Source organism: Salmo trutta, chromosome 13 (genome assembly GCF_901001165.1).
Source record: "Salmo trutta chromosome 13, fSalTru1.1, whole genome shotgun sequence".
NCBI lineage: Eukaryota > Metazoa > Chordata > Actinopteri > Salmoniformes > Salmonidae > Salmo > Salmo trutta.
In genome coordinates this window covers 80,097,177-80,116,102 of record NC_042969.1, presented here as the reverse complement: position 1 = coordinate 80,116,102, position 18,926 = coordinate 80,097,177, and the positions used below count along the sequence as shown (strand labels likewise).

General features: G+C 43.9%; 1 protein-coding gene across 3 annotated transcripts in view; it reads left to right on the top strand.

Annotated features, from left to right (window-relative positions):
* The first annotated feature begins 5,316 nt into the window (after positions 1–5,316).
* Positions 5,317–18,926, top strand: part of dync2h1 (dynein cytoplasmic 2 heavy chain 1) — an 87,924-nt gene continuing 74,314 nt past the window's right edge. For 2 of the 3 annotated variants that reach the window (XM_029773718.1, XM_029773716.1), the window contains exons 1-20: positions 5,329–5,481; positions 5,880–6,112; positions 6,347–6,517; positions 6,646–6,784; positions 7,005–7,123; positions 7,553–7,697; positions 7,877–8,109; positions 8,449–8,577; positions 9,988–10,101; positions 10,195–10,306; positions 10,391–10,515; positions 10,710–10,885; positions 11,143–11,338; positions 11,460–11,555; positions 11,659–11,922; positions 12,764–12,903; positions 13,802–14,030; positions 17,925–18,052; positions 18,133–18,248; positions 18,463–18,590. In XM_029773718.1, the coding sequence (XP_029629578.1) occupies positions 5,930–6,112; positions 6,347–6,517; positions 6,646–6,784; positions 7,005–7,123; positions 7,553–7,697; positions 7,877–8,109; positions 8,449–8,577; positions 9,988–10,101; positions 10,195–10,306; positions 10,391–10,515; positions 10,710–10,885; positions 11,143–11,338; positions 11,460–11,555; positions 11,659–11,922; positions 12,764–12,903; positions 13,802–14,030; positions 17,925–18,052; positions 18,133–18,248; positions 18,463–18,590 (2,943 nt within the window). In that variant the 5' untranslated portion in view covers positions 5,329–5,481; positions 5,880–5,929. Of the gene's footprint in view, positions 5,482–5,879; positions 6,113–6,346; positions 6,518–6,645; positions 6,785–7,004; positions 7,124–7,552; positions 7,698–7,876; positions 8,110–8,448; positions 8,578–9,987; positions 10,102–10,194; positions 10,307–10,390; positions 10,516–10,709; positions 10,886–11,142; positions 11,339–11,459; positions 11,556–11,658; positions 11,923–12,763; positions 12,904–13,801; positions 14,031–17,924; positions 18,053–18,132; positions 18,249–18,462; positions 18,591–18,926 lie in introns of all 3 variants that reach the window. The other variant, XM_029773717.1, reaches the window with a different exon arrangement.

The following is an 18,926-nucleotide window of genomic DNA, read 5'->3' as shown; positions in this document are numbered from 1 at the left end:
CTATTGTGTGAGTGCTGTGGGGGTGGGGTTAAGTTAAGACTTTCACTTCCCTATATACACTACTGTTCAAAAGTTCTAGAACACCTACTCATTCAAGGGTTTTTCTTTATTTTTACTATTTTCTACATTGTAGAATAATAGTGAAGACATCAAAACTATGAAATAACACATTTGGAATCATGTAGTAACCAAAAAAGTGTTTAACAAATCAAAATATATTTTATAGTAGCCATCCTTTGCCTTGATGACAGCTTTGCACACTCTTGGCATTCTCTCAACCAGCTTCATGAGGTAGTCACCTGGAATGCATTTCAATGGTCCCGTGTGGCTCAGTTGGTAGAGCATGGTGTTTGCAACGCCAGGGTTGTAGGTTCGATTCCCACGGGGGACCAGTATGAAGAAAAAATGTATAAAATGTATGCATTCACTACTGTAAGTCGCTCTGGATAAGAGCGTCTGCTAAATGACTAAAATGAAAAATGTAAATTAACAGGTGTGCCTTCTTAAAAGTTAATTTGTGGAATTTATTTCCTTCTTAATGCGTTTATTTATTTAACCTTTATTTAACTAGGCAAGTCAGTTACGAACAAATTCTTATTTACAATGACGGCCTACCCCGGCCAAACCCGGATGACGCTGGGCCAATTGTGCTGTACCGGTACCTCCTGTATATAGCCTCCTCACGTTTTCTCTGTACTGGTACCTCCTGTAAATAGCCTCCTCACATTTACTCTGTACCGGTACCTCCTGTAAATAGCCTCCTCACATTTTCTCTGTACCGGTACCTCCTGTAAATAGCCTCCTCACATTTACTCTGTACCGGTACCTCCTGTAAATAGCCTCCTCACATTTACTCTGTACCAGTACCTCCTGTAAATAGCCTCCTCACATTTACTCTGTACCAGTACCTCCTGTAAATAGCCTCCTCACATTTACTCTGTACCAGTACCTCCTGTAAATAGCCTCCTCACATTTTCTCTGTACCGGTACCTCCTGTAAATAGCCTCCTCACATTTACTCTGTACCGGTACCTCCTGTAAATAGCCTCCTCACATTTACTCTGTACCGGTACCTCCTGTAAATAGCCTCCTCACATTTTCTCTGTACCGGTACCTCCTGTAAATAGCCTCCTCACATTTACTCTGTACCGGTACCCCTGTAAATAGCCTCCTCACATTTACTCTGTACCGGTACCCCTGTAAATAGCCTCCTCACATTTACTCTGTACCGGTACCTCCTGTAAATAGCCTCCTCACATTTACTCTGTACCGGTACCTCCTGTAAATAGCCTCCTCACATTTTCTCTGTACCGGTACCTCCTGTAAATAGCCTCCTCACATTTACTCTGTACCGGTACCCCTGTAAATAGCCTCCTCACATTTACTCTGTACCGGTACCCCTGTAAATAGCCTCCTCACATTTACTCTGTACCGGTACCTCCTGTAAATAGCCTCCTCACATTTACTCTGTACCAGTACCTCCTGTAAATAGCCTCCTCACATTTACTCTGTACCGGTACCCCTGTAAATAGCCTCCTCACATTTTCTCTGTACCGGTACCTCCTGTAAATAGCCTCCTCACATTTACTCTGTACCGGTACCTCCTGTAAATAGCCTTGCTAATGTTATTTTTTTTGCTGCTTCTTTATTTCTTAATTTATTTATTTTTAAAATGTTATTCAGTTTATTTTAGTAAATACTTTCTTAACACTTTTGTTTCTTAAAACTGCATTCTTGGTTCATGGCTTGTAAGTAACACTGTAAGGTCTACACCTATTATATTCGGCGCATGTGACATATACAATTTGATTTGATTTGATTTTGGAGAGAATGTTGTTTGAACAAATGGTGTTGCATAGTGATGTATGCCTCAGGGAATGTTCCGGGGTTTCCTGTCCTGATGTCAAAGAGAAACACAGGCGCAGACTAATTATATCCTACTAATATAGGGAAACACTTTTAAAGCCACTTCAATACCGAAGTGACCTTTTCGTAGAAAGTTAGGAGAACTTACGCAACCGGTTAGGAGACTAGGGTTAAGGTTAGAAAAAGGGTTAGGGTTAGCAAAAATGCTCTCCGAACCTGCTACGAAAATAACTTTGTATCGAAGTGGCATAAAAAGAGTGTGACCTACCTAATACACTGTACCCACCCTTATCTGGTATAATCAGTGAAGTGAGGAATTCACTCTGTGTCCTGAAGAAGCGTTATTTACTTGGGGGAATGATTCTTCCGTTTGGTAGATTTTGAGTCATGTAGTTTATCAGTGCTGCTCCAGCGATAAAACATTCTAGATGCTGAATACAGCAACAAACTAACCAGGTGGATACCTACTGCAGTGTCTGCACCCAGGTCTCAGCTGTTCAGCAACACTCTAACCAGGTGGATACCTACTGCAGTGTCTACACCCAGGTCTCAGCTGTTCAGCAACACTCTAACCAGGTGGATACCTACTGCAGTGTCTACACCCAGGTCTCAGCTGTTCAGCAACACTCTAACCAGGTGGATACCTACTGCAGTGTCTACACCCAGGTCTCAGCTGTTCAGCAACACTCTAACCAGGTGGATACCTACTGCAGTGTCTACACCCAGGTCTCAGCTGTTCAGCAACACTCTAACCAGGTGGATACCTACTGCAGTGTCTGCACCCAGGTCTCAGCTGTTCAGCAACACTCTAACCAGGTGGATACCTACTGCAGTGTCTGCACCCAGGTCTCAGCTGTTCAGCAACACTCTAACCAGGTGGATACCTACTGCAGTGTCTACACCCAGGTCTCAGCTGTTCAGCAACACTCTAACCAGGTGGATACCTACTGCAGTGTCTACACCCAGGTCTCAGCTGTTCAGCAACACTCTAACCAGGTGGATACCTACTGCAGTGTCTACACCCAGGTCTCAGCTGTAAGCATACACACACAAGTTCTCATACCCCCAAACCACGTACCTAACTGCTAAAGAATGTGTTAGGATGAGGCTTTCCTCCCCCCCATTCAGGCTACAGATATCAGACGATCAGATCAGACCATGCTGACACAGTATGCTGCATGAGGGCTAAACTCAGACACGAACAGAGGTGTGGTAAACCTCAATACAAACATGAACTGCAGAAACTCCCTACCAACTCATCACACCGATTGCCTCGGCACACACACACACACACACACACACGCACACACACGTTAAAGGAAGTGAGGAGCTCTTACTCCGTGGCTGAGGGATGAGATCATAAAAACCATAAGAATAACTTCAAAAGAAAACAAAGAAGGGGTTTCTGGGAAAGGGTGGCCATCTATTTACATTGAAAGGGATTCCCTTAATTTCCTACATTTTTTAAAACGAGAAACAGAGCTCTACTGCTGACCTCTCCATATTCATAATGTCATAAGAACTTCCTCTGCAGAAGGCAGACTATACTTTCTTCCTAGCTCCGTCTTTAAAACATAATAAAAAGGAGAATAAATAACTATCTTAGTCCTGACCTGACAGTTTATGAAAGTGATTTGATATTCAAAAAAAATGGTCTGAAATGTTCCACGAGCAGGACCATCCACACTACACTAGGCTGTGCTGAACCTCTACAAGGACTCACTATTACAACTATGCCTGCCATTTTAGCCTTGATGTGTTCTTCCCTCATAAAGACTGATTCAAAAATTCTGAAAACTATTCTGATGTGAACCAGCTGGAAATGTTGCACTACTATAAATTACACTAGTACATTATACAATCCAGAGAGAATTGAAACCCCAAGCTAAACTATGAAAATGCCATGTGATATGTTCCATTTGCTTTAGCTTCTCCAATAACCATCATTATGCCGCCCATGTGATTTTTCTCTGGTCTATAATATCAGTCAGGGGCTGTTCTCCTGAATGGGCCTTGCTGGGTGAACCTTCTGAGGGGGTAAGCCGTGCCCTAGGAAACTAGGAAACACCGAAGCATCCTCCTAGCCAACATGCATTCCTGTCTCAGTTACATCATACCGGCTGGCATACATCAGATAGGTACTTTATAGCATTGACTTGCAAGCAGTGGCTTGTTGCCGGGTCAGTGATGAAGGACTAGAGATGATAAATGGAGCTTGTTTTTATTTAATTCCATGATGGTGATTTTATTTATTGCTGTTGAACTTTCTGAAATTGGAATTCCATGTAGAGGCCAGATCTACAGAGTTACATTTTTCCTTCGACTTTGACATTACAGAGTATTTTGTGTAAATTGTAGAATGTTTTTGTTGTTGAATTAAACCAATTTTAACCCCCCTTTGTAACACAACTAACTGTAGAAAAAGTCAAGGGACGTGAATACTTTCTGAAGGTACTGTTCGTCAATCACTCCAGTACACCTGCACATTTTATTAATGGCACTGACCTGTATATACTGTATACAGTGACTCAGTGATGCCAATTTAGCAATTTTGTTGCTAGACTTAGCAACTTTTCAGACTACACTGGCAACTTTTTTTTTCAAAAAGCACCAAGCAACAAATTTTGCTACTTTAAAGATGTATTTGGAACTTTTAGCAACTTTTGAAAAGTGACTCAAACGCTAAAATGCACGCATTTTCCCTCTAAATGACACAAAAATGATTTTCTCTGTCACACACTCAGTCACAACACACGTGCCTGGCTGCAACAGTGCAGCAGCAGGCGCTCAGCAGCCAAACCCAATGAATATAGTTGGTCACGAATGTTTGATCTTGAACAGAACTTACAACATCAATCAACATGTCTCAATTAAAATTGTACAGCCAGAAGTACAGAAAAGAGTGGGAGTCTGTACCTGCACAAATGTCAAATCATATTTTTCGCCGAGATGGCCAGCCAATTTGAGAAAGGTTTATTGTGTATTATACGTAATGATGCAGCTCACGCAATGACATCACAACATCATTTAGCAACAAATCAACCTGCATCTAGCAATTTACCAAGAAAATTAGTTGGCAACACTGAACTGCATTCTGTTTTCATTTCATTTTTTGTATTTCACGTGTGTTTTTCTTATTTTAGGCAAAATCTCTAGCTTAGCAAAGTAGCTACCCTGAAGGTTGCCATATGTGTTTTGCAGGATGTGTGAGTATGATTCACTTTGATATTAGCTGCTTTTCCCGCTAGGGAATCCATTACCGTTCTTCTGCATTGTTGGAAAGACCTCATAAACGCTAGTTTGACTGTACAGTTTTAGACCTGCTGTATGTATCCGGTGTGGCCTACCACCGATAGCTACGGCAGTTGAAAAACATTTTACGTAGCCAACCAGTGAGCACTGCAGTTGAGATAGCCAGCTACGTAGCTGCCGTAGTTTCAATGGTAACTACGCCAGCTTCACTCTTGGTGCAGAAACAAGACATCAACTGCAGATTATGCAGAAGTACCCACTCGCCTAAAATTAGGGTAGTAATAGTTCCTTTTTACGTTGCAGATGTAATTTAGTGCTTTGATGTCCACATTCGGTCTTACAGTCTAAGTGACCTCTTTAACCCGTAAGTACGGTATCTAGCTAGCTAACGTTACTAGCTGGCTAGATGAAACTGTTATGAACTTGCTAGCTATAGGGTAGCATGATAGCTACGCTAGTTTTTTATGGGGACTCGAGCTACTCTTCGCTCACTTAGCTTTCCAGGTAGATCGCAAACTCCATAACATGCCAGTTCATATATATCTCAGTGATGCCAGTGCGTTTCGTCTTTACCACTGGCCGTCAGTTTGCTAACGGTACATTATTGGACGTTTACGGACTATGGTTTTTAAGATAAATAGCTAGCTTAGCAATGCAGCTAGCTAGTGAGTAACAAGTGGTTTGGCTTGACATACTTTTGGTTAGCCCAGGTAGGGATGTGTGACATCGTCAGAATATGACATTAGCTGTTTTTTTCACCAGGGAATCCGAAAACAATCTGTCCACTTGAGCCACAAAACAAGAAGTGGGAGATGCCTCACGGCTCGGATGACGCCCGCAAGCAGTTCGTCCTCACCACGACAGGGAACTACTTCGGCCTAAAGCCGTCTGCATCCCTGGTTGGGTCTGAGGAACTCAACAACTTCTTAGATGATGGGAACGAATTCGTGCTTGCTGTCAACAAACACGAGAATGACCTGTGCCTGTCAAACAAGGTATACTAGACAATATAACATATCATATCCAATTAGAAATAATGTAAAACACATACATTGATAAACATACACTTCTTTCTCTGTTCGCATCTACCAAGATGAGAACAGACGTTTTCTTGCTAACCAGGAACTTAGCTACTGACTTTATAATTTTGTTCCTACATAATCGAAATTGACCTAACCCCAAACCAATATCCTATTTTTTTCCCTGCATTTTGTTATGGCTGTTTACAGATTGAGGCTGGGTACAGCAGAGAGAAGGTGCTAGTGTTCTTCAAGCTGCGTCCCACAGTGATAACAGAGGAGAACCTGCACCAGAATGTCCTGGTGTCCTCCATGCTAGAGTCTCCTATCAGTACCCTCTACCAGGCCGTGCGACAGGTGTTCGCCCCTATGCTGCTCAAGGTGGGATATGTTGCCTGTGTGATGAACGTATATACCTGTGTACTAAAGAGGTAATACCTTTTATACCTTGCAGGTGTGAGTTACAGGTGTGTTTATCGATTTTCTTTTAATGTATTCCCTTATTCAAGGATGAGCGGTGGAGCTCAGCATTTGACCCTAAGCTTGCGGGCCTGCTAAGTGAGCTGGAGCAGGGGCTGGGCTCTGTAGTCCGCAGGGCTGGAACAGAAGACGCTGGCAGGAGGAGCCAAGGGGAAGATGACATCCTGGGTGGGTGCACACTGCTCATCACATGATTCAGAATAGCCTGGATCCGGATCTCTATGAGCTTTAGCAAACCCCTCAGCCTAGGATATATCTACTAGTACATCAAAATGTAACAGGGGAATTACATCAAATGATATCAAGACATAAGAGCAACAACGATCCCCGGTCTAATCATAGTTGAAAGTTGAAAACCTCCTGTTGGTGTGTTCTTCTGTCTGTGCAGGTATCCTGACCCCGGTGGATGAATTCCAGTACTGGGCTGATCTCTCTGAGTCTGGGGACAGGAGCACTGTGAGAGAGAGGGCCGCACACTTCTCTGAGCTCTTCAAGCCCATAGAGAAGGCATGGACTGCATGTATACTACCATTATATCATGTCCAGTGTGCCAAAGAGTGAAAAAACAGGACCAGACAATAATTTGTGCTAAATGTGATATCCCTCCTAAATAGCATGGGCTAATGTCCCGATCCAATCACAAAGACCAGCAGGCTTCTCATACCGTATATGACTGTCATGAAGTTCTATTGTGTATTGTCCATTTGTATTGTGCATGACGTGAATGATACTGCCATGAATGTCCCCCAAGGGGACAATAAAGGCAGTTAAGTAAAGAGTGTTCCCGGCTCAGATTGTCCTCATCAGCCATCTGCTCACTCACCGTACCCCAGACTCATCCCAATCAATCATGTCATGGTCACCATCAACCTATGATGGACGAAAGAGTAAGGAAGGAAGGGGTGAGTGACTGTCTCATCCCTCTGTGTGTATCAGGACTACAGTGGTTTGGATGGTGTCTGTCTGGCTGATGCTGTGGAGCTGGTGGAGGTGAGCAGAGACACACTGGATGACGTGTGGAGGCAGAATGACCATGATCCTTTTCCTGAGACACGCATGCTCAGACTCATGGACGTCATCGGTACGCCACACACACACACACACACACACACACAGACACCCACTGCTCACAGATGACCACGCCTTGAGCTGAAAATGAGCTGTCAGAGAGCTAGCTACTGTATTTATTATGGTGGTGTTGCATTATTTCAGAAGGCCTGCCATGGCTTGTGTTTCTGACTGTGTGTTTATGTGTGTCAGGTGGTGCGCTGGGCAGGTACGTGCAGAAGAAACTGAGTGGTGTGAAACTCTTTTTGGACCCGTTCCTGTCTGTGAGAGAGAGCCTGAGAGTCGGCCTGGTCATCTGTGAGCAGTGGGTGTCGGCCTGTGAGCACCTGAGTGGACAGGTGTGGAAGAGATACGCCCCTTACCCCTGGAAGGGAGACAAGCATCGCCCCCAGACCCTGCACAGCCTGGCTCAGAGACTGGATGAGGTCAGATGCACCAGCTGTCAATCATTCTCAGTGTCATTAACATCATTGTCATAATTGTATATCAGGAAGTATAGGATAGCCCTGCACTCCCTCTTCATGGATCCTTTTGACTAAGTCACTACACCCCACTTCCTTTTTTTCTTATGTGACAATTTTCCTGATATTCTATCCTGTGGTTACTGATGAAGTTTTACCATATGACTTAATGACGTGTGTGTACTGTATATTTGACATGTATGACTGTCCGTGACTCATCTTTGACCGCTTCTCTTTCTGAGGTGATGATCCTTACAGTTCTTGACCAACTGACCTGTGTGTGGATGTGTGTGTGTGTCACAGGTGGTGACGATCCGTACGGTCCATGAGAAGCTGCTTCGTCTGCTGCCTGGAGGAAAACAGCAGGCCTTGGCTCGCGTCTTTGAACCCTTCTCTGGCCTCAACCCCTTACATTACAACCCCTATACTGAGGTATATCAACAAATTGGCCACAAACATTCTGCAGCACCTGACCAAATACATATTCCATCTAGACACCGTTGCCCTAGAGCACACAAAAAACTATACCTACCTCGGCCTAAACATCAGCGCCACAGGTAACTTCCACATGGCTGTGAACAATCTGAGAGACAAAGCAAAAAGGGCCTTCTACGCCATTAAAAGGAACATCAATTCGACATACCAATTAGGATCTGGCTAAAAATACTTGAATCAGTTATAGAACCCATTGCCCTTTATGGTTGTGAGGTCTGGGGTCCTCTCACCAACAAAGAATTCACAAAATGAGACTCTGCAAAAATATATTTTGTGTACAACGTAAAACACCAAATAATACATGCAGATCAGAATTAGGCAGATACCCAGTAATTGTCAAAATCCAGAAAAGAGCCGTTAAATTCTACAACCACCTAAAATGAAGCGATTCTTAAACCTTCCATAACAAAGCCATCACCTACAGAGAGATTAACCTGGAGAAGAGTCCCCTAAGCAAGCTGGTCCTGGGGCTTTGACCACAAACACAACAGACCCCACAGAGCCCCAGGACAACAACACAATTAGACCCAAGCAAATCATGAGAAAACAAAAAGAGAATTACTTGACACATTGGAAGGAATTAACAAAAAAACTGAGCAAACTAGAATTCTATTTGGCCCCAAACAGAGAGTACACAGTGGCAGAATACCTGACCACAGTGACTGACTGAAACTTAAAGAAAGCTTTGACCTTATACAGACTCAGTGAGCATAGCCTTGCTATTGAGAGAGGCCACCGTAGGCAGACCTGGCTCTCAAGAGAAGACAGGCTATGTGCACACTGCCCACAAAATGAGGTGGAAACTGACCTGCACTTCCTAACCTCCTGCCAAATGTATGACCGTATTAGTCACATATTTCCCAGACCCACAAAGAATTCGAGAACAAATCCAATTTTGATTAACTCCCGTATTCATTGGGTGAAATACCACAGTGTGCAAGATTTCTGACTGTTTTGCCACAAGAAAAGGTCAACCAGTGAAGAACCAACACCATTGTAAATACAACCTATGTTTGTTTATTTATTTTCCCTTTTGTACTTTAACTATTTGCACATCATTACAACACTGTGTATATACATAATATGACTTGGTTTGGCAATGTGAACATATGAATTGAAAGTGAAATTGAGATTTATTTTGCTGTTCATTTTTGTATTGTTTATTTAACTTTTGTTTATTACCTATTTCACTTGCTTTGACAATGTAAACATATGCTTCCCATGCCAATAAAGCCCCTTGAATTGAATTGAAAGACAGAGAGTTTGTAAAATGACAGAACTACATATTAGAAGCTTTAATGTTTACAGAGTTACCTGAGCTGGTTGATGTCTCTCTCTCTGCTGTAGCCTCTGTGGAGGGCGGCAGTAGCCCAGTTTGAGCGAGCCATCGCCCCAGCAGAGCAGGAGGTGGCAGGCAGACTGAAGGCCTACATCGCAGATGTACAGGACAACCCACAGCAGGTCACAACATCACTTGTCTAGTTACATGAAGTTGAATTTCATTGTTTTGAAAATGCTGACCTCATTATTAATTCATTGAACTTGTGTATGCAGCTGCTGCAGGTGTTTCAGAAGCACAAGGAGCTGATCAGACGACCCAACGTCAGCAAGGAGCTGCAGTCAGAGAGAGAGACTCTGCTGGCCAGACTACTGGAATACATCAAGGGTCAGTAGAGACTGTATGTCATAATGTTGTTTGTAATGTCACCCCTCATGCCCTAATCCTGAATTGACCTTTGACCCCTCCCAGTGCTGCGGACAGACTTTGAGGGTCGTTGCCATGGCGCCCCGGGAGAAAAGTCCGGCCCCCTGGCTGGCCGGAATCTCCCTGAGGTCGTCAACAACATTGTATGGGTCCGCCAGCTTCTCCATAAGGTGTGTGTGTGCAGTTCGTCTCTTTCTCTCTCTCTCTGTGTGTGTGTGTGTGTGTGTGTGTGTGTGTGTGTGTGTGTGTGTGTGTGTGTGTGTGTGTGTGTGTGTGTGTGTGTGTGTGTGTGTGTGTGTGTGTGTGTGTGTGAGAGAGAGAGCACAGTGTGTGTTGATTGATCGGCTGACTGTTTGTACCTGAGGTGGAGGACTCCATCAAGATAGCGCAGGCTCTGCTGTCAGACCTGTCAGGGTTCCACTCGTTCCTGCGGCTCTGTGACGACCTGCTGGAGGTTCTACGGGCCTACGAACAGGAACAGTTTGATGACTGGTCCAGAGACATCCTCTCTGGCCTCTCTGACCCCAAGTCTGGCATCAGGTCAGCTGAGAACCATACAGCAATTTGTCTGTCTGTCAATCAGTCCATCCATTGTGTATTAATACTGTATAATAAACTCCCTCCCTCCCTCCCTCCCTCCCTCCCTCCCTCCCTCCCTCCCTCCCTCCCTCCCTCCCTCCCTCCCTCCCTCCCTCCCTCCCTCCCTCCCTCCCTCCCTCCCTCCCTCCCTCCTCCACTCAGTCCATCCATTGTGTATTAATACTGTATAATAAACCCACTGTTCTCCCTCCCTCCAGTCTTCAGGCCAGTAACCGTGTGATGGAGCTGGACCATATAGATGGGAAGCTGAAGATCCAGTACTCTGACCGTCTGGTGACTCTGCTGAGGGAGGTCAGACAGCTGTCAGCCCTTGGCTTCCCCATCCCAGCCAAGATCCAGCAGGCTGCCAACACCGCAGACAAGTTCTACAGACAGGCCATCATCCTCAAACAGGCAAGGACACACACGTACACTCACTCACACACACACACACACTCTGTTTTACGCACACACATGGACCAACGTCCTGTATTTTATTTGTGTTGAGATGTGACTCTGTGTTTGTCAATGGCAGGTGGCCCATTTCTACAACACCATCGACCAGCAGATGATCTCCTCTCAGAGACCCATGATGCTCAGCTATGCCCTGGCCTTTGAGCAGGTCATCAAGGTACTGACTCATCCATAGGCTTATGGATCTGTTACCACCACCTCCCCAACTGAATGCTTTAAGTTATACCATTCCAAATATCCTGTCCCTTTTCCCGATGCAGCAGAATCCACGGTCCCAAACCCGGGAGTCTGGCGGGAAGCTGCAGATCACCTGGGATAACCCCAAAGAGCTGGAGGTGTACATCGGAAAACTCCAGTCTGCCGCAGAGAGACTCTCCACTGAGAACCGGAAACTTAGGAAGTGGCACACAGACTTCACTGAGAAGGTGGTGGCCCTGATGACTGTGGACCTGCTGAGGCACCAGCAGCGCTGGAAGGACGGCTTACAGGAGCTACGCACCGGGTTCGCCACAGTGGAGGCACAGGTAACCACAGAGAATGGTAGAGAGTAGGGAGTCTGGCTAGAGGGCTGAGATTAGGGTAAGAGTTATAAAGGTCAGTGCTTAGTATTAGGTATTTTATTAGGATTCCCATTAGCTGTTGCAAAAGCAGCAGCTACACTTCCTGGGATCCACACAAAACATGATTCATAATACAGAATGACATAATACAGAACATCATTAGACAAGAACAGCTCAAGGACAGAACTACATACATTTTTAAAAAGGCACACGTAGCCTACATATCAATCCATACACACAAACTATCTGGGTCAAATAAGGGAGAGGCATTGTGCCGCGAGGTGTTGCTTTATCTGTTTTTTGAAACCAGGTTTGCTGTTTATTTGAGCAATATGAGATGGAAGGAAGTTCCATGCAATAAGGGCTCTGTATAATACTGTACGCTTTCTTGAATTTGTTCTGGATTTCGGAACTATGAAAAGACCCCTGTGGCATGTCTGGTGAGGTAAGTGTGTGTGTGTGTGTGTGTGTGTGTGTGTGTGTGTGTGTGTGTGTGTGTAAGTTTACTATGCAAACAATTTGGGATTTCAACACATGATTGTTTCTTGTAAAAATAACAAGTGATGCAGTCAGTCTCTCCTCAACTCTGAGCCAAGAGAGACTGGCATGTATAGTATTTATATCAGCCCTCTGATTACAATGAAGAGCAAGACGTGATGCTCTGTTCTGGGCCAGCTGCAGCTTAACTAGGTCTTTGCTTGCAGCACTGGACCACACAGCCAGACAGTGATGAGGGTATGTGTGGTTAGAAAGTCTTTACTCCTGTCTGCTATTTGATGTTGAGGTTGTGTGTTTGGTGATGTAGGGGTTCAGGTCAGGGGAGATGAAGGCCTGGAGACAGCACTGGAACCACCAGCTCTACAAGGCTCTGGAACATCAGTACCAGACTGGACTGGAGGCTCTCAACAAGAACCTGCCTGAGATACACATAGACCTCACTTTCAAGTCAGTGGCACTCTCTCTTTGTCTCTGTCTTGCTCTCTCTCTCTGTCTCTTTGTCTCTGTCTCTGTCTCTCTCTCTTTGTCTCTGTCTCTGTCTCTTTGTCTCTGTCTTTCTCTCTCTGTCTTTCTCTCTGTCTTTCTCTCTCTCTGTCTCTCTCTCTTTGTCTCTGTCTCACTCTCTCTCTGTCTCTCTCTGTCTCTTTGTCTCTGTCTTGCTCTCTCTCTCTGTCTCTTTGTCTCTGTCTCTGTCTCTCTCTGTCTCTGTCTCTGTCTCTTTGTCTCTGTCTTTCTCTCTCTGTCTTTCTCTCTCTGTCTCTCTCTCTTTGTCTCTGTCTCACTCTCTCTCTGTCTCTCTCTCTCTTTGTCTCTGTCTCTGTCTCTTTGTCTCTGTCTTTCTCTCTCTGTCTTTCTCTCTCTCTGTCTCTCTCTTTGTCTCTGTCTCACTCTCTCTCTGTCTCTCTCTGTCTCTTTGTCTCTGTCTTGCTCTCTCTCTCTGTCTCTTTGTCTCTGTCTCTCTCTCTTTGTCTCTGTCTCTCTCTCTGTCTTTCTCTCTCTGTCTTTCTCTGTCTCACTCTCTCTCTGTCTCTCTCTGTCTCTGTCTCTTTGTCTCTGTCTCTCTCTTTTTGTCTCTGTCTCTCTCTCTGTCTTTCTCTCTCTCTTTCTCTCTCTCTGTCTCTCTCTCTTTGTCTCTGTCTCTCTCTCTCTCTGTCTCTCTCTCTCTCTGTCTCTTTGTCTCTCTCTGTTTCTCTCTCTTTGTCTCTGTCTCGCTTTCTGTCTCAGTCTGTCTCTGTCTCACTTTTTGTCTCTCTCTGTCTCTCTCCTACTGTAATATAATATACTGCATTGTAAAATAGTAAAACATATAAGCCCAGCTCTGCTCTGCTGTCGCCCCCATCTATAGGCAGGGTCGTCTTCAGTTCCGTCCTCCGTTTGAGGAGGTGAGGGCCAAGTACTTCAGAGAGATGAAGAGGTTCATCTCTATCCCCAACCAGTTCAAAGGAGTCAGCGCCCAGGGGGAGGAGCTCATCTTCAGCGTCATGATTGACAGGAACGCATCAGGCTTCCTCACCATCTTCAGCAAAGCAGAGGACCTCTTCAGCCGGCTGCTGGGCGTTCAGGACAAGTTTAAGGTGTGTGTGTGTGTTAAAGAGTGTTGCTCAGTGGTTGACTCTATTGGAATATCTGTCATTAACTAATGTACCAGGATTCTGTCTTTTAAAAGAATACCTCCATTATTTGAATAGATTCTGGCATGGTTTTATTTTGACACTGGGTTTAATTTCCCCTTTAGTGGTAGTGGTAGTCTTTTCAGTTTCCTTTCATGCGTCTTGTGGTTTTAGGAGGGAAACCCCCTGTCCCCAAAAGCAAAGCTTTCTTCTGCCTTTTCCACAACTCAGGAATGTAGTGTGGTACACCACAGTTTCTGTCACCTCCCGCACAGAAACTCAATCAACACGCCCACATGTGGTCCAGATTAGACGCAAACATAAACTGACTGAATGGCTTTATGTGATGAAGACCCAAGTCAAGCCAAATGAAAGTCCAACCAATCTCCACCTGAACCACATCTATCTATGTATATAATGTCTGTAATATCTGTCTGTGTATATAATGTCTGTGTATATAATGTCTGTGTATATAATGTCTGTTTATATAATGTCTGTGTATATAATGTCTGTGTATATAATGTCTGTTTATATAATGTCTGTGTATATAATGTCTGTCTGTGTATATAATGTCTATGTATATAATGTCTGTAATATGTCTGTGTATATAATGTCTGTAATATCTGTCTGTGTATATAATGTCTGTACTGTCTGTCTGTATCTATAATGTCTGTCTATCTATATAATGTCTGTCTATCTATATAATGTCTGTAATATCTGTCTATCTATATAATGTCTGCAATATCTATCTGTTTATATAATGTCTGTAATGTCTGTCTGTGTATACAGTGAGGGAAAAAAGTATTTGATCCCCTGCTGATTTTGTACGTTTGCCCACTGACAAAGAAATGATCAGTCTATAATTTTAATGGTAGGTTTATTTGAACAGTGAGAGACAGAATAACAACAGAAAAACGCATGTCAGAAATGTTATAAATTGATTTGCATTTTAATGAGGGAAATAAGTATTTGACCCCCTCTCAATCAGAAAGATTTCTGGCTCCCAGGTGTCTTTTATACAGGTAACGAGCTGAGATTAGGAGCACACTCTTAAAGGGAGTGCTCCTAATCTCAGTTTGTTACCTGTATAAAAGACACCTGTCCACAGAAGCAATCAATCAGTCAGATTCCAAACTCTCCACCATGGCCAAGACCAAAGAGCTCTCCAAGGATGTCAGGGACAAGATTGTAGACGTACACAAGGCTGGAATGGGCTACAAGACCATCGCCAAGCAGCTTGGTGAGAAGGTGACAACAGTTGGTGCGATTATTCGCAAATGGAAGAGAAACAAAAGAACTGTCAATCTCCCTCGGCCTGGGGCTCCATGCAAGATCTCACCTCGTGGAGTTGCAATGATCATGAGAACGGTGAGGAATCAGCCCAGAACTACACGGGAGGATCTTGTCAATGATCTCAAGGCAGCTGGGACCATAGTCACCAAGAAAACAATTGGTAACACACTACGCCGTGAAGGACTGAAATCCTGCAGCGCCCGCAAGGTCCCCCTGCTCAAGAAAGCACATCTACATGCCCGTCTGAAGTTTGCCAATGAACATCTGAATGATTCAGAGGACAACTGGGTGAAAGTGTTGTGGTCAGATGAGATCAAAATGGAGCTCTTTGGCATCAACTCGCCTTGTTTGGAGGAGGAGGAATGATGCCTATGACCCCAAGGACACCATCCCCACCGTCAAACATGGAGGTGGAAACATTATGCGTTGGGGGTGTTTTTCTGCTAAGGGGACAGGACAACTTCACCCCATCAAAGGGACGATGGACGGGGCCATGTACCGTGAAATCTTGGGTGAGAACCTCGTTCCCTCAGCCAGGGCATTGAAAATGGGTCGTGGATGGGTATTCCAGCATGACAATGACCCAAAACACACGGCCAAGGCAACAAAGGAGTGGCTCAAGAAGAAGCACATTAAGGTCCTGGAGTGGCCTAGCCAGTCTCCAGACCTTAATCCCATAGAAAATCTGTGGAGGGAGCTGAAGGTTCGAGTTGCCAAACGTCAGCCTTGAAACCTTAATGACTTGGAGAAGATCTGCAAAGAGGAGTGGGACAAAATCCCTCCTGAGATGTGTGCAAACCTGGTGGCCAAGTACAAGAAACGTCTGACCTCTGTGATTGCCAACAAGGGTTTTGCCACCAAGTACTAAGTCATGTTTTGCAGAGGGGTCAAATACTTATTTCCCTCATTAAAATGCAAATCAATTTATAACATTTTTGACATGCGTTTTTCTGGATTTTTTTGTTGTTATTCTGTCTCTCACTGTTCAAATAAACCTACCATTAAAATTATAGACTGATCATTTCTTTGTCAGTGGGAAACGTACAAAATCAGCAGGGGATCAAATACTTTTTTCCCTCACTGTATAATGTCTGTAATATCTGTCTGTATATATAATGTCTGTAATATCTGTCTGTATATAATGTCTGTAATATCTGTCTGTATATATAATGTCTGTAATATATGTCTGTACTGTCTGTCTGGTTATATAATGTCTATCTGTGTATATAATGTCTGTAATATCTGTCTGTGTATATAATGTCTGTCTGTGTATATAATGTCTGTAATATCTGTCTGTGTATATAATCTCTGTAATGTCTATCTGTCTCTATAATGTCTGTAATAATTGTCTGTGTATATAATGTCTATAATGTCTGTCTGTTTAAATAATGTCTATCTGTGTATACAATTTTTAATGTCTGTCTGTATATATAATGTCTGTTTCTGTGTATAATGTCTATCTGTGTGTATAATGTTTGTAATGTCTGTCTGTATATAATGTCTGTAAAGTACAGTGAGTTTTCAAAACATTAGGAACACCTTCCTAATATTGAGTTGCACCCCCCTTTGTCCTCAGAACAGCCTCAATTCGTTGGACATGGACTCTGCAAGGTGTTGAAAGCATTTCACAGGGATGCTGGCCCATGTTGACTCCAATGCTTCCCACAGTTGTGTCATGTTGGCTGGATGTCCTTTGGGTGGTGGACCATTCTTGATACACACGGGAAACTGTTGAGCGTGAAAATCCCAGCAGCGTTGCAGTTCTTGTACAAACCGGTGTGCCTGGAACCTACTACCATACCCTGTTCAAAGGCACTTAAATATTTTGCCCATTCACCCTCTGAATGACACACATACACAATCCATGTCTCAGTTGTCTCAAGGCTTAAAAATCCTTCTTTAACCTGTCACCTCCCAACATCTACACTGATTGAAGAGGATTTAACAAGTAACATTAATAAGGGATCATAGCTTTCACCTGGATTCACCTGGTCGGGCTGTCATGAAAAGAGCATATTTTGTACCCTCAGAGTATATCTGTGTATATGTCAGCACGCTGAATCTCTGAGATGTGTGATCTATCCTAGCGTATATCTGCACGCTGAATCTCTGAGATGTGTGATCTATCCTAGCGTATATCTGCACTCTGAATCTCTGAGATGTGTGATCTATCCTAGCGTATATCTGCACTCTGAATCTCTGAGATGTGTGATCTATCCTAGCGTATATCTGCACTCAGAATCTCTGAGATGTGTGATCTATCGTAGCGTATATCTGTACTCTGAATCTCTGAGATGTGTGATCTATCCTAGCGTATATCTGCACTCTGAATCTCTGAGATGTGTGATCTATCCTAGCGTATATCTGCACTCTGAATCTCTGAGATGTGTGATCTATCCTAGCGTATATCTGTACTCTGAATCTCTGAGATGTGTGATCTATCCTAGCGTATATCTGCACTCTGAATCTCTGAGATGTGATCTATCCTAGCGTATATCTGTACTCTGAATCTCTGAGATGTGTGATCTATACTAGTGTATATCTATCTTTGTGTTCTCTCTGTAGGAGTGGGTGGTGCTGGGCCAGGTTGACATGGATGTGTTGGTGGAGAAGCAGCTATCGTCTGTCCAGGACTGGGAGAGGAACTTCAAGGCCTTGAAGGCCAGAGGGAAGGAGTCAGAACGCCTGCCCAGGTACACAGCCTCCCACAGGCCACATAGCTTCCATTGATCAGACTGTTGCAGTCGTGATAAAACCGTTTTGTCTCTTTCAGTCTGGAGAAGGTTGACTGTATCTCAGTGAACTGTGAGCCAGTGAAGGCAGTGATTGATGACCTCATCCAGAGACTGTTTGACGCCCTGCTGATGTCCCTCAGAAAGTCCATACAAGGTGAAGCCTGCATCCTCACTTGAAATATATGCGTTTAACTCAAATGTATATATGCAAAACTCCCAGTGACACCAATGTATGATTGTTGATGTGTCTTTTGTGCAGGGGCTTTAAGACACTTTAGTTCATATGTGACATGTTTCCTCTTTCCCTTTCACAATCTTTCTGTTTCATTTTCTTTTCTTTGTTCTTTACTTTCCTCTCCCCCCTCCAGGCCATACCCTAGACATAGACAGTTTTGTGACTGAGGCCATGGAGACGTTGTCCTCTCGTCCAGAGAGTATTGATGAGATAGGAGAGGCCAATGCCAGACACAGCCAGATACAGGCCTGCAAACCAGACGTAAGAAACTCACTCTGAGGGACTCAACATTACTTAAAGGTCCTGAACAGTCATTCTGAAAAGTACTTTTTCTCTCTTGGCTAAGTACCAGGAAGTTTGAAATGACAGGCTGAGTGGGCGGGGAGCTTATATTTATGAATTTTGAAACACCTATTGTGTGTCAAGTCATTTGGATGCTGTGACCAGTGTTGCAGAAAAATCATCTCAATCTAATTTGGTGATACACAAAGCAGCTCAAACAACATTGAAATTGCACCAATGATATCAAAAAAAAATAAATACATATCCTGTTTGGCCTGTCTCACGTGATGCGGTTCACAGCAGCACTGACCGATG